The 25371-nt window shown below is 42.4% G+C and overlaps 1 protein-coding gene and 1 long non-coding RNA gene across 4 annotated transcripts in view; one reads left to right on the forward strand and one right to left on the reverse strand.

Moving 5' to 3' along the window:
- The window catches only part of CASS4 (Cas scaffold protein family member 4), a 64606-nt gene that overhangs the window by 5361 nt on the left and 33874 nt on the right, over positions 1-25371 (reverse strand). For both annotated transcript variants that reach the window (XM_061631200.1, XM_061631201.1), the window contains 4 exons: positions 24215-24646; positions 14606-14710; positions 10788-10937; positions 1704-3065 (listed from right to left, as the gene is read on the reverse strand). In XM_061631200.1, coding sequence (XP_061487184.1) covers positions 1704-3065; positions 10788-10937; positions 14606-14710; positions 24215-24646 — 2049 coding nt within the window. The remainder of the gene's footprint in view (positions 1-1703; positions 3066-10787; positions 10938-14605; positions 14711-24214; positions 24647-25371) is intronic.
- LOC133387110 (uncharacterized) lies at positions 374-24678 on the forward strand. 2 transcript variants are annotated; one of them, XR_009763371.1, is made up of 3 exons: positions 374-460; positions 15876-15921; positions 24364-24678. It is a non-coding gene; the product is annotated as an uncharacterized LOC133387110 (long non-coding RNA). The 2 variants fall into 2 exon arrangements; XR_009763370.1 differs by lacking the exon at positions 374-460 and adding an exon at positions 15631-15693.

A 25371-nucleotide genomic window follows, 5' to 3' on the forward strand; every position in this document is an offset into this window, starting at 1 on the left:
ACAAAGCAGAGATTCTCTGAGTTATGTTGGAGCAACCAGATTTATATAAGACAAAAAAAAATCCAGAGTATATGTTGGTGCATTCCATAATCAGGGTGCCACCACTGAACAAGCCCATTCCCTAGTAGCCACCTGCTTTACCATACAAGGGCCTTGGACAAGGATCTCAGTGTACAGAAAGACACATGTGGAGATAGGTGATCCTTTAAGTACTCTGGTCCCAAGCCATGAAAGGCTTTAAAGGTCAAAGCCAGCCCTCTGAATTGAATCCAGAAAGTCTGTGAGGTACTGCAGCTGAAAATGATTGCAACACTCGCTTCTAGTTAGCAATCTAGCATGCAACTGAATTCTGAACTAACTTTAGTTTCCAAACTGTCTTCAGAAGCATGTATAATGCATCACAGTAGTCTAGTCTGGAGAACAGAGCAAGGATAACTGAGGCCAGGCTATCTCTGTCCAGGTAAGGCTTTAGCTGCAACACCAGCCTAAGCTGATAAAAGGCACTCGGTACCACAGAGGCAACCTGCTTCTCCAGTGACAAAGACAGATCAATGAGCCCCTTAAGCTGGAAACCTGTTCTTTCAGAGGGAGTGCAACCCCTATAAAACAGAGTGTGACCCATACATTTGGGCTGATGAACCACCCACCAATAGCACCTCCAACCTTATCTGGATTGGGCCTCAGTTTATGATGACCCCCCTTCCAGTCCAACAGTGTGCACAAGCACTGGTTCAGCACTTCCACTGCGTCACACTGCAAAGTAGAGCTTTGTCAGGTGTGGCACCTCATCTCTGGAACTTCCCACCACAGCAATCTACCAGGACCCACCCTCACTGCATTTATCAGAAAGACTTTTTCCCCTACAGACCCTCTTGGGGGTTAAAATCAGCAGAGGGGGGCCTCTTGGTAGTTCCACTACCCTCAGAAATTCCAGGGGGGGGCATTTTCTGTGGCAGCTCTTAAATTGTAGAATTCCTTCCCCACAGAAGTGCATCTGATGCCTTCATTATGCAATTTCCATAGAAGACATATCTTTTTGCCCTGGCCTTTGATGCCGGATAGGTAGACAGGTTTTAGAACCCACCATATTCGTGTGACTATAATTTGTTTAAAACTGGTTTTAATATTGTATTTTAAATAGTTGAAACCCACTCTGGGACCTTGCGGTGAAGGGCAGGAAATTCACTGAAAGAATAATAAGAATAAACAGGAATATAGGAAGCTGTGTTAGACTGAGAAACCATTGGTTCATCTAGCTCAGTGTTGTCTACACTGACTGGTAGCAGCCCTCCAGGATTTTAGACAAGGAATCTGTTCCAGCCCTACCTAGAGATGCCAGGGATTGAACCTGGGATCTTCTGCATGCAAGCAGATGCTCTACCACTGAGTTATGAGTAAAGACAGGTAAAGACATTTTTGTCTAGCTTTCAGTGGTATTTTGTCACTAGCCAATGACTACCTCTTTTAGGATTTTACTCTTTTATTTATTCTAGTCTTTGTGATTTTTAATATGGTCTTTTGTTTTACAATCTGTTAGCTGCCTCATGAATCTTTGACTGAGATGCTTAATAATCTTTTTATGAAAGATTGCACATCCAAAATTGGGATGGTAGTTATTCTAGTCTAATTAATCTGGAGTGAAAGGCATGATACTATGCATGTATCTCAAGAGTGTTTATTGTCCTAATCCCAGCCCTGCTGACCTGTATCTGAATATAATCACAATCTTCAGTGATGTCAGCTCTTGCTCTCTCCAAATATGGGATATTTTCTTTTGGCTTATCCAAAATATTTCTTAAAAGAGAATCTACTTGATGTTCGAGTCTGGACTTAGCTATTTCATGCTCTGCACCAACTCTTCTCCCTTTGCCTTCTTTCTCTTTGCAGTCCTTTCTGAAAAGTAGCTTTGCGTTAGCTATGATGATAGATATGAATCTCTTGATGTCATCTGGAATGGTGCGAGCCACCATAACAAACCGATCCAGATCGTCTGGGTTATTTTGAGGTTTCTTAATGACTAGAAGATCGAGTGACCATTTGCAGTTGTTCAGTGCATCTCTCGTTTCCACCAGCATCTGAAATGAGTCTGTGAGAATACTTAGCTGTTTTTTAATTCTTGCCTGAAGTTTAATGTCAGAGGCCTGAGCAGAGTTTCCTTCGATTGCTTGAGCAAAGTCCAAGAATTCTCCCAAAGATACTTTTATGTGATCAATTGCTCGATGTATTTCCTCAATGTTTCCCTCTAGATGCTCTTGGTACCTCCACCTGCTGCTCACAAAGATCATTAGACTTGCAATTGAACTAGACACACTATGCTGGAGCTTAGTCAAAGTTTCTATGGCCAACTCAAGTTCCATGGTTGTTTCTTTAGCGGGTTCTTCTGAAGATGAAGGAGCAGATGAGGATGCTACAGATGAAGAGGACTCAGTAGAAGAACTTGACAATGTTGATATAGTGCTGGTCCTGCTGTCTACACTGGAAACAGATAATCTGTCTTGGTCCTGTTTGCCATCTGTGGACAATGGTAGAGGAAAAACATATGTGCTTTCTCCAGAGCTATATACGTTTTCTTTCTTTTGTGACAAAGCAAGAGGCATTCCTTTTGGAATATCATAAAGAGTGTGTTGATAGTTCTCCTTTTCAGTCATGGAGGACAGAGCACCTGAAGGAACATCATAGTTACCATTTTGACGCTGCACTAAGACATCATGTGTGGATGGTACATCATAAAGGGGAATCTCTGGAAGAGTTAATTTCCTTTGTACAGGTGGAACATCATATACTTCCAGAGTCCCCAGTTTGCCTTCAGTGTTTATCGCTTGAATTTTCTGCATACTGGAATCAAACCTTGCTGGTGGTACATCATAAAGCACCTGCATATTTGGGGAACGATTCTGAGGAGTTTGTTTTAACCCTGCTTTTTCAGGCGACACAGGTACATCATAGATCCATTCTGATTTCCGAAGGTTTGGTAAGGTATTGTAAGGACCCAGAGGTTTTCCTAGAAGCCCTCTTTCTATAACAGTGTCATGTTCTCTTGAAACTGATGTGGGGATAACATACACCTGGAAAGCAGCAGAAAACATTTGCCTATTATTATTATAATGATTGCAGTTTTGTCCCACTTTTCTATAACCATTTATACTCAAAGCAGAGAACAGAGGAAAAAACAGAATTTCATGCTAGCAATTCATAAACCAACTGAAACAATATAAATATAAAATAACCTCCAATAAAAACCCTACATTAAAACTATAAGCAGCAGTATACAGATAAAACAACTATACCCAACAGAACATGAAACATTTAAAAGTCTGTCTTTTAAAATATGGGGTTTCAAACCCTGCCTAAAAGTGGAAATAGAGGGCTTGCTGAATCTAATCTGGAAGGGCATTCCAAAGTTTTGGCAGCACTATTGAACAAATCCTTCAGAATTTATACAGAATTAGGAATATACCAATATCTTCATTTAGGGCTAAAGTCCTGATTCTGTGCAGTCCCTCTTCCCCATTTTCATCCTGACCACTCCACTACCAACCTGACAGATCTTTCACAAAAGAATAGGATGCCCCAGAGGCCTCTGCAATGGTGGAACTGCAGAATTACAGATGGAGAACAAGTGGGTTTAAGAGCAGAAATTGGAAACTTCGGTCTGTCCTGGCTTACAGACAGCCCTCCCGCCCCACCCACAACCCAAAGCAGCTACTTACCAGCAATGAACAGGCCACAACACACAAGCACAGACTACACAGGGATAGGACACCTGTGGCCTTCCAGATGTTGTTGGACTACAACTCCCATCATCCCTGCCCATTGGCCATGCTGGCTGCTGGGTGATGGTTCCCCATTCCTGGACTTTGTTGTTGTTATGTGCCTTTAAGTCGACTACGACTTATGGCAACCCTATGAAACAATTACCTCCAAGAGCATCTGTCATGAACCACCCTGTTCAGATCTTGTAAGTTCAGGTCTGTGGTTTCCTTTATGGAATCAATCCATCTCTTGTTTGGCCTTCCTCTTTTTCTATTCCCTTCTGTTTTTCCCATCATTATTATCTTTTCTAATGAATCATGTCTTCTCATTATGTGTCCAAAGTATGATAACCTCAGTTTCATCGTTTTAGCTTCTAGTGATAGTTCTGGTTTAATTTGTTCTAACACCCAATTATTTGTCTTTTTCGCAGTCCATGGTATGTGCAAAGCTCTCCTCCAGCACCACATTTCAAATGAGTTGATTTTTCTCTTACCCACTTTTTTCACTGTCCAACTTTCACATCCATACATAGAGATCGGAAATACCATGGTCTGAATGATCCTGACTTTAGTGTTCAGTGATACATCTTTGCATTTGAGGACATTTCTAGTTCTCACATAGCTGCCCTCCGCAGTCCTAGCCTTCTTCTGATTTCTTGACTATTGTCTCCATTTCGGTTAATGACTGTGCCAAGTTATTTAAATGAATTTATAAACTTAATATTATTAATTTAATTAATTTATAATGCTTAATATTTCAAAAACCTCTAAGCGGCTTACAGTCTAAAAAAACAGGCACTATATTATTAAAACAAGAACAAAAAACACAACCGAAAACAAATCAAAACAGCAATATCAAAACACATTTTTAAAAAAACCCAAAATCAGAGGATGGAAACTTGTAAAACAGGGTCAAATCATATGCATCAGGGAAAGGCTGTGGGTTGGGAGGAAGTCTTCACAAGATGTCTGAAGCTACTGATGGTTGCTGCTTCACATATGGCAGTGGGGAGGGCCAGTGCCGTAACTAGCTTTTCATGTGCCCTGTGCAAGGTTTTATTTTTGGGCCCCTTAATTTTTTTTTGGGGGGGGGAATAATAATAAAACAAATACGATATAACAATTGTTTATAAATAATTTTTGTGTACACAAGAAAATTTTAAATTGATACAAATTTTAAATTGATAAAAAATCTCAAAAAATTTAAAATCAAATCGTCTGAAACTTTAAGAGCTTAAGTATTGCAGTGATAATATTTTATATAAATACGTTCCTATATTTATAATTATTTGCATTGGATGTTATCTTTACTTTAATAATAACGATAATTATGAACTAAGTTTTTGTATGCCTTATAAATTACATTTCACAATCACATACGTATTTAATTTTTAATTTAATTTAATTTATGTACAATATAATATAAAATATCTACCCCGGTATCGAATTGTAGCAAAATAATGTAATATCGCTAAATTCAAATAGATGATTCGCCACCTTAACCTTAAAATATACAAACATATTTCTGAGATTTTTATTATTTAATAAAGCTTACCTACCTGTTTTCACAATAACACATAAACGCGAAAACAAAGTAATTCGTTCGTTATCGAATCACAAGTCAAAGTCAGACTAGTTAACTAGTTAACAAACAGCATCAACAATATTTTCAGCTGTGGTCGTTGGGTAAAAAGCAGCATAAACCACGACATAAACATTTGCTCCCTGTCGCACGCGTGACGCGTAAATCAGTCCTGCGATTCAGTCATTCAGATGTTGGTGAGCAGAGGGCGTCGAGGGCGTCCAGGGACTGAGCAACGCAATGACCAATCGCTAAACCGCTAAATAACGCTATGGGCTGCCTGGGCCCACTCAACGCACTCGGTTCACCGACATCTGAACCGCACAGCAGAGCACGGCGGCGAAATTTAAAATTTGAAAATATTATTATATATGACTTTTTTTTTGTCAGTTCCATTTCAGGGGCCCCTTCGTCCTGTGCCTGTGCACCTGTTCCTGCCTAGTTACGGCACTGGGGAGGGCATTCCACAGAACTGGGGCAACAGCAGAAAATGCCCATTTTTGGGTCACTGCCCTATGACATTCTGTAGGATGTTATTGTTGGCTTACTAGGCCGTACTACCAATGTGTTTTTTCATCAAGTCTGAAATGTTTCAAGATGTATGGGAATGGAGCTGTGTTATCAGCTATGCCTGGCCTGAGAGAGCAGACATCCAAGGCCAGACAGGTTGTCATGGTAACGGGAGATAACAGCTGGGAAAGTTGTGACAGCCTGCTGTTAGTTTTTTCTTCTTCTGTGTGTGTCTTTGAAGCAAGCAGTTCTACCTAGTTCTATCGTGAAGGGGGGGGGAACTCTACATGTATCTACTTTAAAAGCCTTTGGCCTTAATGTCTAAGTAAAAAGACTCTTAAACTTTCTCAAGCCTCTGTGATGATTCTTTACCATCTTACATCCAACGTAACGTGTTGTTTCATGCAAGAACCGCCAACCATCAACAGGGTTATGGGCCCAGATCCACAGCGCGTTACACAGGAGTAAGTGGCTGGTCTGAACGGCAGACGGAGATCCAGAGGGCAGCTTGATTGATTGTGCCAGACAGAGGTGAGCGAACATGGCTGTAAACATGTCTGGAGGCTTGCCAATGGAGAAACTTAATGAAAAGAATTACGCCAGCTGGAAGCTGAGGATGCGTGCTTTCTTGATAAAAGAGGATTTATGGGACATTATTGAAGGAAACCCCCCGGCGGTACTGACCGCGGCCTGGAAGCGCCGAGAGCAGAGGGCGCAGACGTTTATAATCTTGGCTCTATCAGATTCTCAACTGATGTATGTGAGAGATGAGCCGTCGGCTAAACAGATGTGGGACGCGTTGCAGGATTTGTCCCAGGAATGGCAGCGGAGACAGGAGGCGAAAAGTGCCGAGCCGTGGGAGGCTGTCAGAAGCAAGCAGGATTACAAGCAGGAGCAGCAACGGCTAAAGGCTTGTTATTTCTGTGGAGCGCATGGGCACATTCAAAGAGACTGTGCAGTCAAGCGAAACTCCAGGGACGGAGACTGGAAACAGGGAAGTGTGAACTTTGTCAGTAAAGAAAAACCTCGGATTATAGAGACTGACTGGATTTGTGACAGTGGAGCGTCCCATACTCTCGTAAAAGACTTACGTTTATTTCACACATCTAAAGAGGTGCAGGACTTTGTTCTTCTAGCGGATGGATCGCGGAAAAATGTGAAGGCCCGAGGAACGGTGAGATTGGATAAGATTGGAATAATCTCTGATGTTTTGTTTGTTCCTGACTTGTCTTGTAATATTTTGAATGTTCGAAAATTGACCAGTTGTGGGTTTTCTGTGCTGTTTGACAGAGGCAAATGTTTTGTGCAAAAAGGAGGCGAAGTTGTCTGTAGGGGATTTATGACACAAGGGCTGTTTAGAATGTCCATGGGTGTGAAGTGTGTTAATGACTTGAGGTTAATGGAGCGGAAAGTGAATGACAGTCAGGGCTGTAAACAGACTGCTGTTGAGACACCGTCGGCATTAACTATTCAGATGGAGCACGTGGAATGTGCGGAACTATCCTCATTTAATGAAATCAGGCTGATGCCTGAGGCAGAGCAAAATAAGTGGCAACAGGCCATGCAGGAAGAATTGAAAGCCATGGAACAGAATGGCACGTGGACATTAGTAAAGCTTCCTATGGGGGAAAAGGCCATAGGTTGCAGATGGGTGTTTAAGAAGAAGAAAGCAAGTTCCGGGGAAGTACAGAGGTACAGGGCACGTTTGGTAGCCAAGGGATTCACCCAGCAACATGGAACAGATTTTGATGCTGTTTTCGCCCCGGTTGTGAAACATGAGTCTATTCGTGTTCTACTGAAACTAGCAGCGATGCAGAAAATGCACATTAATCATTACGATATAGGGACAGCATTCCTCCACGGTGATTTAAGAGAGGAGATATATATGGAACTGCCTCCGGGTTCTGTGTCAAAGGACGGGTTTGTATGTAAACTGCAGAAATCAATATATGGACTGCGGCAAAGTGCACGCTGCTGGAATGAGAAATTGGACAGTGTGTTACAAGGGATGGGATTTCAAAGGTGCAAGGCAGATCCCTGTGTATATGTCCAGAGAAATGGAACACAAACCAATATCTGTGCTGTTTATGTGGATGATATTATGTACATGTATCATGATCAACAAGAGGAAAGGGAATTCAGGGAGCAGCTGGGCAGGCAGGTGGACACAAAGAATTTGGGGCCTATCACACACTATTTAGGCACGGATATTGTGCGTGCAGAAGACGGAAGCATAACATTGAGTCAGGAAAGTAAAATAAATCAGATCATAGAAGAATGCAACATGACAGAATGCAATGTTGTGAAGACTCCCATGGTTGTGGCGTTCCAACAGAACGTGCAAGAGACGCCTTGTACAGAACCTGAGAAGTACCCTGAGAAGTACAGGCGCATAATAGGGAAATTGCAATATTTGGTGAAGGTGTCACGCCCAGACATATGTAATGCAGTCAGCATTTTAAGCCGGAAGGTAGAGCATCCATCAGAGGCCGACTGGCAGGGAGTTAAAAGGGTAGTGCATTATCTGAAAGGCACGAAGACAAAGAGTCTGGTTTTGTCAGGAGCAAAGACAGGAGGTCTTGAATGTTTTGTGGATGCAGATCATGCAGGGGAGCTGAGCAGTCGTAAGTCAACCTCTGGCATAGTTGTGATGTGGCACGGGTCGTGCATTGACTGGAGCAGCAAGAAACAAAATGTGGTTGCCACCTCAAGTGCAGAAGCAGAGTATGTGGCTCTATCACAGGCCTGTAATGAGCTACAATGGTTCGCAATGCTCATGCAGGAGATAGGCATTGAAATACAATTTCCGATCACTGTATATGAAGACAATCAGACCTGCATCAAAATAGCCACGTCAGAAGCTCATACCAAAAGAACAAAACATATTAGTGTCAGATACTTTCACGTAAGGGATTGTGTGCAGCAGGGTTTGTTAACCTGACATTTTGTGACACTAACAACATGATGGCTGACATCATGACCAAGCCGTTGTGTGAGGAGAAATTTGGCAAACTGGTGACAAGGCTTGGAATGAGTTGAAGTTTGATTAATAAAGTTTAAGCTGTACTGAAATGTAAACTGAATCTGTATGATGCAATGTATTGAAATGTATTACCTTTGTATTGTAGAAATGTATTACTGTTATTGTTATTGTTGTAATGGATTTACAGACATGATGAAAGGGGGAAATGTTGGCTTACTAGGCCGTACTACCAATGTGTTTTTTCATCAAGTCTGAAATGTTTCAAGATGTATGGGAATGGAGCTGTGTTATCAGCTATGCCTGGCCTGAGAGAGCAGACATCCGAGGCCAGACAGGTTGTCATGGTAACGGGAGATAACAGCTGGGAAAGTTGTGACAGCCTGTTGTTAGTTTTTTCTTCTTCTGCGTGTGTCTTTGAAGCAAGCAGTTCTACCTAGTTCTATCGTGAAGGGGGGGGGAACTCTACATGTATCTACTTTAAAAGCCTTTGGCCTTAATGTCTAAGTAAAAAGACTCTTAAACTTTCTCAAGCCTCTGTGATGATTCTATACCATCTTACATCCAACGTAACGTGTTGTTTCATGCAAGAACTGCCAACCATCAACAGTTATGCCATGAGAAGAATTTCCCCAGATGATTTAAGCGAACTTACAGGCCTATACAGGGGCAGGCAGTCTTTCCGGTAACCTGGTCCTGAATTGTTCAGGGCTTTATATGTTAACAACAAAACCCTGAACATGGCCCTGCACCTGATCTGCAGACAGTGCATTCCCCCAGCACAGGTGTAATATGTGCACGTCTGCTGGCAACCAGAAAGTTGCCATTCTCCAAGAGAGGATTTTCAGAGGAAGACTTTAGCTGCATTGAAATCAACAGTGTTTCATTCTGCACTGAGTTTGGATTGGAGTAAAAGAAATGGCTTCCTGTCCCACTAGAGATGTTAATGCACTCAGATGTTATCATCAACTAGTGCTGTTTGATCAGTTTGCTTATTTTGCATACAGTATTACTTATATTATTACATATAAGCTGTAACTGAATTGTCACAGACTACTTTTTGCATGTCACTGCCATCTAGCTCTACTTTTAACCATTTCCCTCCCCTGTACTTGCCAGCTGAGGATAACAATTTATGCGCTGGTTGAAGTTGACTCTAGTCCACAAAACTTGTGCCATAATAAGTTTGTTCATCTTTAATGTAGGGATAGGGAACTTCTGCTCTCCCAGTGTTTTTAGACTTCACATCCCATCAACCCCAGTCAAGATGGCCATTGGTCAGGAATGATGGGAGCTGTTGCCCCCACATGTTGCTGAACTACAGGTTGGCCACCCCTGCTTTAAGGTGCTACAAGATTCTTGTTTGTTTCCAGAAAAAAAACACAAAAAATACGATTTGTTTTTGCCTTCTCCTATGTTCTGCAATGCACTTGCAATGTGCACTTGCCTGTTCTGCAATGCACTTGCGTTCTGCAGCATCAGCTCCTGTGACTGGCAGGCAGTATGAACTCTGGATTGGCCAGGCCGGATATAAATACCAGGAATCTGCCCTTCTCCATGTTGATAACATAAGAAGAGCCTTTGTAGATCAGGCCAAAGACCCATCCAATCCAAAATTCTTTTCTCACAGTGGCCAAACAATTATCTGCAGGAAGCCTGAAAGCCAGACTTAAGTGCAATAGCTCTCTCCCTACTTGTGATTCCCAACTGGCATACAAGAGGCATACAGCCTCTGACAGTGGAGGTAGAACATAGCCATCATGGCCAATAGCCATATTGTATTTTAGACTCCAACCTCTTGCTCCAGCAACTAGCATCAGAAACCTGGGTTTTCTAGAAGTCATACTCCAGGTCTGGATTTGAATTCAGCCCTTCTATGGCCCTGACTCCAAAACAAGAGCAGCTGAGACAACCTGACACAGCTTCATAATTCACACAACATATTTACTCATGCTCTACTTACATTGCCTACTGAAGACTCTTGCCGCATGTGAGTTTGTGCCTTTTCTGGGCTCGGCGGGATGTCGTAAAGCTGCTGCGCCTTTTCCAGGTAACATTCTGTGAAGGGGAATAGTTTGGAGCCCTTTCTGGAAGAGGGTGGAGTGGCAAGACCCTAGTTTAAATGGTTAAAAAGAAATTAATCTATATATTTTACCAGCAGCATTGGGGGGATCATTTTATACATTTCCTTTCATCCATGCACAGTACAAGTTCTTGAGATTTGGTCACTGCAAGTCTCCCTAAATTAAAAAAAAGGAGAAAAGGAATGGAAGGAGTCCTGGCAGCAATCACATACTTAACCTACCTTCTATATCTCTGTGCTTGGCCCATGCAAGTGTGGAATTTGGAACAGGAACAGTGTCAGGGACCAGGCTGTCCTGACATCACTTTAACATTCCCTTCCCCCCTCCTTACACATTGTTCTGGGACACTGTGGAAAATTTAAATGACAGCTCCTCAAGAGAAGCACTGCTGTTGGGTAAGACCAGGGTTGGTGCCAGAGGGCAGCCAGGTCATGCTCTGGCTGAGGGCCCCTAAAGGGCCCCTCCTTCGGGTAGGTGGGTGGGTAGCACTCCCTTCCGCAATCCACAGCAGTGTTGGCTCCCGAGTCCCGACCCTGCCATGGATCGCAGAGAGGGAGCTCCCAGGCACCCCCTCTACTACTGCGCAGATCCACGATGCCCGCCCCACCTACCTCTCCCTTGAAGTAAATGCTGGTTGAGCTGCAGGCGCAAGCCTGCCATCAACCAAGATGGCGACCGAGGTCTCCCTAACGGACTGATGCCCCTGCTGCCATCTTGGTTGATGGCAGGTATGCAAGTGTGTAGCACGCATGTGTGCCATTAACCAAGATGGCAGTAGAGGCATAAGCCCCTTAGGGAAGTCTCAGTTGCCATCTCGGTTGATGGCAGGCATGTACGCACAGCGTGGGCAGCATTCACTTAAAGGAAAACGTAGGTAGGCGAGATGTGTGTGTCGGGGCCGGGGCAGGCTGGTGCCCAAGGGCCCCAGCATGCCTGGCACCGGCCCTGGGTAAGACTAGTGGGGCAGGGGGAGGGCACAGGAGAGCCCTATAAGGGAGCACCATGCCAAGCATACCCCGAATCCTGGAGCTGGCCTGTCAGGCACTCCTGAGCTTGAACCAGGAAGTAGAGGGCTTGTGTCTAGCCACGTACGGGCTTAGGCCTCACAGGGAATAGAGATGTCTAACATGAAGGCCTTGGTATAAGTATTATGAACTTGGCCTTCTGCTTGATGTACTTTAGGCTCCATTGGCTGCCCCTTGCCACTACCTCAAGACCCCCAAATTTAGGGAATTTTCTCTCCAGACCTAGATTTTGATATGGTTGTTCATAGCCCTGGACTGACTAACATTAAGAGTTCAGTGTTTTCACTTTTTAAAATATGTTACTAACACTTTGATTGCGCAGACAAATATGCAAACATATAGGTGCAGCTTATTAAAACCAGAGAATGGGGCTAAGCAGGAATTTCAGTGCTGGAGTTGGAGGGGTCTGCATGGCTTCTGGTTATCTAATTGATGTCAAGAATTCTGTCGCAATTCTAAGACCAAAAACGACCTATTATAATAGCATACTGAAAGAGGACGAGCACTAGATGGCAGAGTAAACACATTTCCGGAGCACTGAATTCAAACATGGATCCACTCGATGCAGTGGTACAGCAAGGCATGCTCATCCTCTAAAAATGAAAGACGACTTTTAAAAAGCTCGTCTGAAAAATGGGGCAAGCAGAAAGGGGAGTGTGTGTTATCCAACACTTGTAGTGTCACAGGCACTAGTTCATCGGTCTTCAGCTGGTAGGTCAGGACCCGGTACTGGTCTGTGGTCTGATCTAAGATGGGTCCCAATAGCAGGACTACCACCATATAGATATATGGCCAAATAAATAAATAAATGAAAATAAGAAATTAGTCCCAAAATAAATGTTCGGGTTAAAGGTGGGTCCTGGGTGCCTATGTTACTTGCAGTGACTACTGTAGACATGCCACTCCAAAAAGCAAGAGACACAGGAATGTAGGAAGCTGCCTTATATGAGTCAGATATCTCAGTATCGTCCGCGCTGACTGGCAGCAGCTCTCCAGGGTTTCAGACGGGTCTCTCCCAGCCCTAGCTGGAGATGCCATTGGGGATTGAACCTGGGAGCTTTTGTGCACAAGGCAGATGCTCCACCACTGAGATATGGCCCTTCCCATGTTCGGACCCAGAGATGGGGGTGGGGGGAGAGAAGAGAATGAAACCGTTGTTCCTACTGGGGAAAAAAAAAGACAGCCATTTGCTTGGAAAGCAAGATTTTCCTGCCACCAATATGCTAGCTATGGAAAAGATGCTTGAATCCTCTGTGGCAGCTTAGCAAGAAGCTTAGCACATTTGTTACGAAATTAAACGGTAACCCAGAAAGGCCAGATTCAAAAGAAAGTAACAACGAAAAGCAACCTGCTGTCAGGACTGGCAGCTGCCTGCAACCGATACAGGGCGAAAGAGTGCAACGAGGCAGGATGCGCTAGCTATGGGAGCTGGAGAGCTCATGCTATCTATGCTGAGCAAAAAGTTGTTCCGATGGAGGAGGCAGGAACAGCAGCTTTGTAATAGTGCTGTGCCGAAATCTGTCCTCCATTTTCTCAAAAGTTTTCTTCCCCTGTGAAAGAGGCTTCTGTTTTTCTGCTCCTTCTGCAGATTGCTTTAAAATTTCTTTATACGTTTCAAGGGGTTTAGGACTGACCTTACTTTGTCGCTCGGCTGCAAAGCAGGTATGAGTGATTTTTTACTTATACTGCCCAATTTGACCAGCACTGTTATCTGTTCATTGGCCATGTTCAGACGATCATATCTTTGCTCAATAAACTGAGATATGCACAAGCCTTCTGCCTGTACACTCTATTCTTATGTCATCTCTTTTCTTCTCTCTTCCCAACATGGAGTCTTCAATTAACCATAGTTTATTATTTCATCCGAATTGAAAAACTATGGTCACCAGGTTTCGAACGAGCCAGGATCTTAAACCAACTTCAAATCGTGGTTTAAGATCCTAGCTTGTTCTGTAGTTGGTAACCATAGTTTCCCAGTTTGGATAAAACTATGGTTAGTTTAAGACTTGAACTGTGGCAAGAAGAGATGGAGAAAGAAAAGGACAGGGCATGGGGGCAAAAAGCTTGTGCATTTCTTGGCTTATTAACCTGACAAACAATTGTCTGAACATGGCCAATTAATGGATATAGTGCCAGTTAAGTTAGGCAGTTTAAAATTTTTTAATTACTGTCACTAAGACACGTGTGTGTGTACACATGTACGCATGCACATCTTTGGCGCATGCTAAATTTAGTGTGTTAATAGCTTTTGTTGCTTTTCTTTTAGAAAAAGAAATTTATTAGTGTTAGGTAAGTGCATGCTATTGTCAAATCTTAAGTAATGCAATAAATACAGTTTGCCGTCACACTGGAATACCAGAGCAATTGCCAAACAAAATCTGACCTCCATTTTCATGTTTCGTTGAAATTTATAATTTTTTTATAATTTTTTATAAATTTTTATAAATTTTATCAGGTCCTGGCCATTTTCCTTTTATTATTATGTATTATTATTATTTATTAGGTTTATATCCTGCCCTTTCTCACAGTAGGAGACCTTTGAACAGCAGGTAACAGTCCTTACTGTTGACTTACAGATGAGCCAACTGAGAATGGCTGGCAATGATTTTCAGGCCACTGCCTCTTTGTTACCTGATGGTCATTTCCACCAAATCAGAGGGGATGGGGCTCACCTGAGTGAATAAGGATACACGATGCTGTGGTGATGGAACATCATATATATCACTTTTCCTCTCCAGCGCTGATGCCCAGGTTGCTCTGGGAAGAGTGAAGAGGTACTGGGGGGGAAAGCAGGGAAAAAATGATGAAGAAATTGAAATCAATGTGCAGGTTCTGTGAACATTTTATGAAATCAGGCTCTATTGTTTGTTTATTTGTTTGTTTGTTTGTAACCTGCCCCAGGAGCATGTGGGCAGCCAGTGCAGATGTTATAACAGAAGTGGTATTTGCTGTCAGCCATCTCCCCCAATTTGCAGTCTAGCTGCTGCATTTTGTACTAGCTGGAGCTTTTGGAACAGGCCCAAAGGGCTGCAAAAGTCCGGTTGTGAGGTTATCAATGCATGGACTACAACTGCCAGGCTATCGCGATCCAGATATGGCCGTAGCTGGCACATCAGATGAAGCTGGTAAAAGGCACTCCTAGCCAACGAGGTCACCTTGGCCTCTAATGACAGAGATGTTTCCAGGAGTGCCCCCAAAGCTATGTTTCTGCTCCTTCAGAGGGAGTGCAACCCCTTCCAAAGCAGGCCATTGACCTGTCTTCCTGAGATGGAAACTACCTACCCACAGAGCCCCATCTTCCCGGGATTCAAACTCAGTTTATTGTTAGAAGACAACTTCGGCAGATTTTTAGATAAACTTCTATCACAGTCCCTGCCAGATCCTGAAAACAACTAGCATCTGCCTGTGGAACAGCTCTATTCTATTGCCAGGTTTACTCCCAGAGAAAAGGCTGATAATCTGAAGCCTGTCACCCACCCCATCCTACCCCCAATAATTGGGCAGTGAAGTGGGATCCCTGTGGAACTGAGTTACCATGAAGGGGTGAGCTTGCTGTATTGCCATAAACAAGGGTGCTGTTAGGAGGTGTTCCAAGGGGCCTGAGCCCCAAGTCTTTTGTGGGGGGCTTCAGCTTTCCTGCCCTTCCACCCCCCCTTTTTTTGTCTAGAGTACATCCTTGAATTGCTTTCCTGGATGGAGGAGGGAAAGGGTGGAAACTTCTGAACATTTGCATGGCTGGAATGCAGCCTACCATACAAAGGTAAGAGTTACAGCTGTTGCTCGGCTCACTTTTGCCTCAGGCTCCGTCCACATCTAACATGATTTCTGTGAGGGTGGGAGGGGGTAATTAAGCACTACTTTTGTATAGAGAATAGATTTTGCACTTGTATATTGTTTTTGTATTGTATATTGCTCCTGATTTTCCCTTCCCTTATTTCTTAGGTTGTTGCTGTGTAAATATGTATTATGTTTTACAGTTATAGCTGAGGTAAGTTGAAAATTTGTATTTTATTATGTATTTCTTCTTATTATAATTGCTTTACTTTTTGTATGGTACAGATATTACCTGGCTGTGCTCTGCCACCCTAGTCAGAGGCAGCATGCTTCTGAAAACCAGTTGCTGGAAGCCTCAGGAGGGGAGAGTGTTCTTGCACTCAGGTCCTGCTTGCGGGCTTCCCCCAGGCACCTGGTTGGCCACTGTGAGAACAGGATGCTGGACTAGATGGGCCACCAGCCTGATCCAGCAGGCTCTTCTTATGTTCTTATATTAGGTTAAGTATTGATATATGGTTTGTTATGTGCTGTGAGTAAACCACCTGGGCATCTCTTGACAAAGAGTAGTGTATAAATTTAATAAAAATAATAAACATGTCTCTCCACCAGGATGCCCATGTTAGAATACAGCCAGGTCGATAAAAGTTCCCCCATACCTGTTTTATAGCACTCAGACTATTTCATGCACATTATCCATCCAACAGCCCTGTATGTCAGATAAATGTTATGATCCCCATGTTATATATATGCTAACCAATGTACCACACTGCTTCTAAAAAGTGGGTTATATCCAACGGGTTCAAATGCACAATCAGCTCCCTAGGCAGGAATTCTCACTCACTATGTGACCTCGGGCTAGTCACTGCCTCTCTAGTTAACCTTCCTCACAGGGTTGTTGTAAGGATAAAATGGAGAGGAGTAAGACTCTTGTATGCCACACTGAGGTCCTCAGAGGAGGAAAAAATGGGATATAACTTTAATAACATATGCCTTTGAACAAGCCATTCTCTCAGCCACAGTTTTACATTGAAAAAATATAACCAGTAGTGGCCTGCAGGGTTATTGTGACTGATACACTATAAGTATATTAAAACACTTTGCACTAAAGTGCTTTTGAAACGATAACATAGCAATAGAGACCTAAAGGGAGAGGAAGGTCTGAAAGGTATAGGACAGAATGGTCCTATTTCCTTTATACTCTGGTGTTAGGAGAGCTTTGCAGATACCATGGACCACAAAAAAGACAAATAATTGGGTGTTACAACAAATTACACCAGAACCATCATTAGAAGCTAAAGTGATGAAACTGAGGTTATCATACTTTGGACATACTTTTTTCCCTTTTATTCTGAACACCAAAAAAAGAAAAAAAAGTGATGTATTAAATGATGTCATGATTCACTAGAAAATACAATAATGCTGGGAAAAACAGAAAGGAGTAGAACAAGAGGAAGGCCAAACAAAAGATGGATTGATTCCATAAAGGAAGCCACAGGCCTGAACTTACAAGATCTGAACAAGGTGGTTTATAACAATCACTGATTGATAGGATCACCATAACTCATAATTGACTTGAAGGCACATAACAATAACAAACTAGTTTGAAGGGTCTGACCAGAGCACTGCCACCAGGTAAGTTCACCAGGTTAGCCTACTGATGCTAGCAGGGACCCAGAGAGCACTTTGTCCTCTCATCCTGTAACCAGCCCTGACAAAGGCTGCATATATACCATACATTTAAAGCATATTTAAAGGCACATGACTTCCCCAAAAGTATCCTGGGAACTGTAGTTTGATAAGGATACTGGGAATTATAGTTCTGTGGGGGGTAAACTACAGTTCCCAGGATTCTTTGGGGGACATCATAAGCCTTTAAATGTGCTTTAAATGCATGGTGTGTTCTCAGCCAAGAGTAGTCATAGGAAGCTGCCTTACATCTAGCTCAGTATTATATGCCCTGACTGGCAACAGTTATCTAGAGTTTCAGGAAGGAGACATTTCTAGTCCTACTTGGTGATGCCAGGGATTGAACATGAGACCTGCATGCACAGCTATGGCCCTCCCTTAAAAGAGTTTATAAGCATATTTTCATCAGAGAGATGCTGGAAGGTATGAACTCTCCAGAGAAGGCCACTGAAACTTCTGCGTTGCTAGCAGCAAAATGCTGTGCCTGATAAATGCCGAGAGGGGGACATTTACCTATTGAAAACACCGCTTAAAGCATTCCGCCCCAGAAACATCTGTAAATAGATTGCACCACCAAGCATGTCACACCGTTTCCAGGCGGGGTCAGGAGTTGAAGTAGGATGTTACAAAACTAAAAATACCAGAGAGGGTGTGAAAGGGAAGGGAGCCCCCTTATCACAACACTGACCGCACTCTCAAGAGTTCCATGGGCAGAGCACATCTAAGAGGAAGGCAAGACAACTTTTCAACCACCCATAAGGCTGCCAAGCACTTCCTTGGAAAGCATTAATCAAATGTTTGGGGGTGGGGTGAGTTCCACACCCTGATTTCCCATCCTTCGGCTGTTCCCCAGAGACAGAAATATTGTTGTGGTAGAAAACCAAAGGGCACAAGAGGGTGGTGGTAAATCATAAGTCACAGGGGAGCAGTGAAAAGCTAAATGCAAATAACTGGCCACATTTTAATTACTTTAAAAAAAATAGAATGCCCAGCATACACCAATTAGGAGCTTCTTTACACGACACTGAGCAACTGGATAGTAGGGATGGAGGAGAGACTCAGTTCAGTTCACATTTAAAGCCAAATTTATCAAATTTACATTTTCTGAAACAACATGAGAACCGAAACACAGCCATCCGAAATTCACACTTATCTGAATTTTGCAATGCTTACAAACTATGTTTACAGAAAAGTATGTATTATGGGAAAGTGTACACAAAATGAATATATTGGTGAAAATAACATCTAACATGCATTATATTAGGATAAATAGCTTGCAAAAAATGTGTACATTAGTCAAAACGGCATACAAAAATGTATTTATTAGAAGAAATTTGCACTAAAATACTGTAGAATTTTCTTTCTTTTTTTTAATTAATTTTTATTCCAATTTTCAAAACCAAAACAATACAAAAAGAAAACAACACAAATCAATAACTAGTACAATACAAAAAGAATATATATATATATATATATATATATATATATATATATATATATATATATATAAAAGAAAGAATATTGACTTCCGATTTGTCATAGTTCAGCTATAAATCTATAATATATAACAAACCTATCTCTTAATAGATTATAAAATCACCTTCCTCCAGCGGTTATCTTAGTTGGTTTCAAATCTCATTAACATCCTATCATTTTAATCTTCCACAAAAAGTCAAAGAGAAGTTTCCAATCCTTGAGATATATATCAATCAATTTTTTTACTAAATAAACATATCAATTAATCCAACTCATCAAATCTACTAAGTCCAGTAATTTTAAATCGCTCTTCTGTCATTATCCATATTGGGTCCATCTTCCATCTTTACGCACCCAAAAATCTTGCTGTCATAGTCATATAATAAAAGTCTGATAGGAATTTCCTCCATCACAGATATTTTCTTGCCATCAAATCCAAATGTATCACTGAAGTATTGTTGCAAAGCCGCATCTCTGTTCCTCTTTTCCACATGATACACTAGTACATCTCTTGAAGATTTTTCCATTGACACAAAACAGGGATTAATTCTGTTAACTTTCTCCATTTCAAGTTCCATCAAATCCTTCCAGTCCAGGAATTTTTTTGAACCGATAATATCTTTATCTCCAATCTCTTCAATTCCTTCAGGGACAGCGCTGAATTCCAAACTGTAATATTTGTCTTCAGGATCCATCACAGCCAGGAAATCCAAATCTTTTTTCATGTCCATAATTAAGCCAATCTCCATAGTTTGAACCTTGCCTTTAATTTCTCTTTCATCCTTTTTTTGTTTTCCAGATCTATCTTTATTCTCCTTTCTCATAGAATCCTGAGTTTCTTTCAGCTCCTGTCTCATTTCGTGAAATTCAATTCTCCACGCTTGTCTATTATTTCTCACTTCTTGTTTTATTGAGTTAATCCCATTCATTATTGTCTGAAACATGTCTAGAGATAAATTCCTTCTTGTACATCCATGATCTTCTTAATTGTCATTCTTAAAGCCAAAGGAACAAAACTCCTTCAATTTTCAATGTCCCAAACAAAGAGCAGCTTATTTCTTTAACCAGTTACAAAGGAGTTAATCTTTCCAACCAACTAACGTCACACGCTAGACAGCCCTTATCTCTTATCTGCCCGGAAGTGTAAGAACGGCTTTAGTTCACAGCGTCGAAATAGCTAGTAGCAGAGAGAATGAGCAGATTCGTCAAAAAAAAAGTAGATCAGGAAAAATAGTCCCAGCCATAAATCAAAAAGATTTCTTATCTCTTCCAATCAGAAATCTCTCGTCCGTTGTAATCTTTAAAATGCTATTTTCCATGTTAGCTTTTTGCAATAAAAAAAAGATAAGCTATTTATATTTTCTTCCCTCTTAGTTCCGTGAATAAAAAAAGGAAAGTCTTACCTCACCTAGGTTATCTCAATTGCTGTTACTTTGACAAATCTCTTTAGCTGTATAGATAAGAAAATGATGAATGTAGACAGGAGGCTTTTTATACGGATTAACAGGCAAATACTGTAGAATTTTCATGAGGATTTAAAAAAAAAAATCCACAAATTTCTGTAGAAATGTGGAGAATAGAATTTAAGATTGGAAAAATTAGAAACTGAGAAAATCAAAATTGACAGATCTTTCCATCCCTACTGGATAGTGTAGTGGACCCTATCCATGAGTGGATTCTCTTGAACATGTCAGGGCACCTGATTTTCATCAATCCCTCTTACCCAATGCACCCCTCTGTGCCCCCCCAAAACCTTCCCCCAAAGAATCCTGGGAACTGTAGTTTACCCCTCTCAGATGTACGTTCCCAAGTTTCTTTGCAGGAAGACATGGGCTTTAAATATATGAAGTATAGACAACCTAAGTATGGAGAGGGGACTGGACTGCATCCCACTGGCTGTGCCCCATTGCACCAATCCCATCCCTTTGTGACCCTTGAGTGGGACACATAAAAAGTGGGCACCTATGTAATTGGGTGTTTTGATCACATGAAGTCTACACGTGTAGAACTGTACAGACATACTTGAGCAGGGGGTTGGAATTGATGGCCTTATAGGCCCCTTCCAACTCTACTATTCTATGATTCTATGCTTCTTACTGCACATTCCACTCAATGTATGGATGGCAGGGGGGTGACACTGGGGACCGAGGGTCTTTCTTCAGGCATTTATTGCTCCCATGAAGAAGGCTAGACTCTCACTGTACCAATTTGTCGTGTGTGAATTGACTCATGTTTAGAGGAAAGGGCCACTGAAATATTTGAGATTTCCAAGAAAACAAGCTTAAGGATTGGAGCATATAAAAGAGAATACTCAGTCTTCCTCAGCCAGATTCTGTATTAAGAGTCTTTGGCCAACTGCTCAGGGAACAGCTGATCTGACATACCAGCTGTCTCCGTGTGATTTGGTCTACCCTGTTTCTATTCCTGGACCCAGCTGGGGCCATTCACCCTCCACGTTCTTGAAGTGCATGTATAAATGTGTATGTTTTGATGAATTGCTATGGTACAGTTGTCCTTTGTAGCAACAACTGTGATTCTGTGTAAGACGTAACCCCAGAGAGCTTCAAATTCTCAGGGCTCACATCTGAAAGGGTTGGATTTTTTAAAAACTACCTGCTTCAAAGAACTCTTTGCGTAAGATAGTTACAATTATTGCTTTTTATCAGCATCTTCAACCATTTTAGAAAATGAACAAGTATCATACTAGATCAAGCCAAGTTGCATCTAGTTTGGCATTCTATCTCCATTCATGGTCAACCAAATGCCTTTGGAAAGCTGAGATGTCAATGAGCCAAACTAGATCTGTGCTTAATAGGTGGTAAGCAGAAGCCTATCTTGTTTTTCCTTAACTAGTTACAGAGGTGGGGCAGCCCAGAAAGGGAGGCTTATCCCTGCATACACACCCCAAGATCGGAATGGAGATTTTTCAGGCAGGAGTCTTTCCCAGCCTTACCTGGAGATGCCAGGGATTGAACTTGGGACCTTCTACATTGAAGGCAAATGTTCTGCCACCAAGCTACTATGGCTCTTCCCACATCTAGTTTGGTGCAGCAATAGCCATCCTCTGTTTCTTCTCCCCAGCACTTGATACTCAGAGGTACACTACCACTGCATGATTAACCACACCCAATAACCACCAAAAGACATATATTTCATTAATTTCTCGGAGGGCCCATCCATGTTTATTGAGCATTGTTATTGAGGAGGTTAGACAACGTTGAGTCAAAGCCAGTACTATTTCACACTTTCCAGTATATTTTTCCAATCACTTCCTTTACTGCAAAAAGTCAGATCTTTTGAGGAAGCAGGTTTGTTGTGCATGACCTCCCAATCAACTATAGTTGTGCAATCTGATTTTGTCGGTATGTGATTAAGTCCCACCCCAAAATAGCTTCTGTCTTGAAAAAGTCTTGTAAGTGAGTGTCTTCTTTCCATATCATTTCATAATGATTAGGGCATTTCGTAATGAATCTGACCATCCTGAACCTACTACAAATCATTTTCAGTGCTTGGCACACCATATTTTAGCATTATAGGAGAGGAACAGACTTCTTTCTATTCACCCCAAACCATTCATCCTTCTAAAAACATCTATGGTTGTCCCCACCTCACTCCGCTTTTCTCGCTAAACTAAAAATACTTCCAGACAAGGTGTTTATTAATGTATTCCTCAGGCATGCAAGTTTTTCACAGAGTCCACAAGGTGATGTTGGTACCACAATACCAGTTTATGTTCCTCCCCGCACCCCTCAATTTAATCCAGATTTACCCTTTCTTGTGAAAAGCTGATGTTAAAAATTTATGAAGTTCCTGTCTAGAAGCACCCCAAGAAGCTCTAAATTAGCCTTTCCCCAGAAGGAAGCTCATTTTAGCGGTCTGGGGGGAAATCCTCTTTTAAACAGTGAGAGAACCTTCTAGTACAGGCACGTCTAGGGTACACTCACAATACCTGCCTTTGCTGCTTTGTAGTGCTTGCCAAGGGCAACTCAACATCCATGGGGCCTACATCTCCATTTAGGATGGGCGTAGAGAAGATTAAGAAGAGAAGGTTGGGCTGCAGACTGAATCAGAGTGCCTCTTGGCCTCTGGCTATTCCTCCAGAATTTGTGAGGTTCTTGAGGCCTGTGGGAAAGTCCACTCCCTTCGGGGTGGAGGGAAGTTTGGACATGTCATCATCTGCCAGAGACCAGAAGACTCAGCAGGTGAATGGAGGAGTTCCTTCTGTGGGCTGGTAATTTCACCCCCCAGCCATTTCCCGCCCCCACATCCTTCCATTTTTCCCTCCAGAGGAAAAAGCCTGGTACCTGGACCTACGACAACTACACAGGAATATGGGAAGCTGCTTTATACTCAATCAGACCATTGGTCCATCTAACTCAGTACTGTCTACACCAGAGTGGGTTTTTTTTTCTTCCAGCCTGTGGGCCGCATGACTTCCTAGGCAACTTTAAGGGGACCAGACACCATTGGTGGGAGGGGCCAGAAGCAAAAGTGGGTGGAGGAACAAATATTAATTTAATCACACATCCCGCTCTATTCTCCATACAAGCAAGGAAGAAGCATTATCAGAGTTCAAGGATACATTCTAGCCAGGCAAAAACATAAAGGGGTGTGGACTGTGGAGAAGGGTTGTAGCTGGGGAGGAGGCATATCCTGAGGGCCAGACAGAGAGGCCTGGAGGGCTGCATTTGACCCCCAGGCCTGGACTACAGTGAGTGGCAGCAGCTCTCCTGAGTTTCAGACAGGAGTCTCTCCCAGCCCTACCTGGGGATGCTGAAGACTGAATCTGGGAACGTTTGCATGCAAAACATCCAGAGACCAGAAGAGAAATCTGTGAGTGCTTCCAGACATCCCTACTCTCATGAGTTGTATCTTTTGGTGTGGTTTCGGAGTCCACCTAGGCCAGGGGAAGGGATGTAGCTCAGCAGTAGAGCATCTGCTTTGCATGCAGAAGGTCCCAGGTTCAGTTCCTGGCATCTCCAGGCAGGGCTGGGAGAGAATCCTGGAGAGCGACTGTTTGTCAGTGTAGACAGTTTTGAGCTAGATGGACCAATTAGTGTAAGGCAGCTTCCTATGTTCCAATGTTCAAGCTTTGCAAGAGCTCATCAACCAGCAGGCGGTCCACTGAAAAATCAGCAAATGGTCTGCACTGGACTGCACTCTTCCTATGTCTGAAGTAGATTTTTGTATGCGAGAGGTCTGTATTTGGGAGCAAACACACACATATTTCAGAGAGAGAGGAGATGAACAAGACAAAAACATCCACATTGTTTTGTGGCTCTCCATCGGCGTCTGTCTGTTTCTCACTGTTCCTATCACCTCCAAAGGTTTGTTTGCATCTTTACCTGATTTGATGAACTTTGGGTCTTTTCACTGAGGAGTCTGGCAGCCAATGCCGGCATTTGGTACACTTCCTGTGTCAGTGGGGAAGGAGCAGAGGAAGAAAGGGGAGGAGGAGGAGGTGTGATCCACCTGTCCATTTTTTCATACACAGGTAACGGCGCAGGAAACCTATGTACTGAGGGAACCTGGTAGGTAGTCCATGGATTGGTTGGTCCTGGTGAGTCATGCTGACTGGATGGAGAGGCCTGTGAAGGGGTGAGAAGCTGGAGGCGATTTGCTGGTGCCAAGCCTTGCTTTCCATGAAGGGAACATTTCCACCAACCCTCGCTCCCAAGGAGATTCTGCTCAAGAACCGTCAGGATGTCTCCTCGGCGAAAGGCAAGTTCATCTGGACACTCAGCTTTGTTGTCATACAGTGCTTTTGCCAAGGTGTTCTGGAATGGAAGAGACTCAATGTGAGGTCATATCCAAGCTGGTTCAGTAATTACTAAGCTCATATTTAAGCTTCAGGTATTATTTTCTTTCTTTTCTTGAAAAGCATTTCTAGCCCACGTAATTAAAAAAAAAGCCTAAACAGTACACACACACAAATAAAATATCATACGAAACATCATTAAAAAAACAACAAAGGAAAACCAGGAATCTGGAAATGTCTAATCTTTTGGAATTATGGAATTATGGAAAACTAAACAATGACCCACAGACTGGAAGCATTCAATGTACATCCCAATTCCAAAGAAAGGTGACCACAGGGAATGCAGTAATTATCAAACTATTGCCTTAATATCCCATGCAAGTAAAGTAATGCTCAAGATTCTATAACAAAGGCTCTTACCATATACAGAGCGAGAAATGCCAGACGTCCAAGCTGGATTTAGAAAGGGAAGAGGCACCAGAGATCATATTGCAAACATACGTTGGATAGAACGGACCAAGGAATTTCAGAAGAAAATCACCCTGTGCTTTATAGATTATAGCAAAGCTTTTGATTATGTAGATCATGAAAAACTATGGAATACCTTAAAAGAAATGGGGGTGCCACAGCATCTGATTGTCCTGATGCTCAACCTATACTCTGGACAAGAGGCTACTGTAAGGACAGAATATGGAGAAACCGATTGGTTCCCCGTTGGAAAGGGTGTGATACAGGGGTGTATTT

Source organism: Rhineura floridana, chromosome 6, assembly GCF_030035675.1.
Source record: "Rhineura floridana isolate rRhiFlo1 chromosome 6, rRhiFlo1.hap2, whole genome shotgun sequence".
Classification (NCBI taxonomy): Eukaryota; Metazoa; Chordata; class Lepidosauria; order Squamata; family Rhineuridae; genus Rhineura; species Rhineura floridana.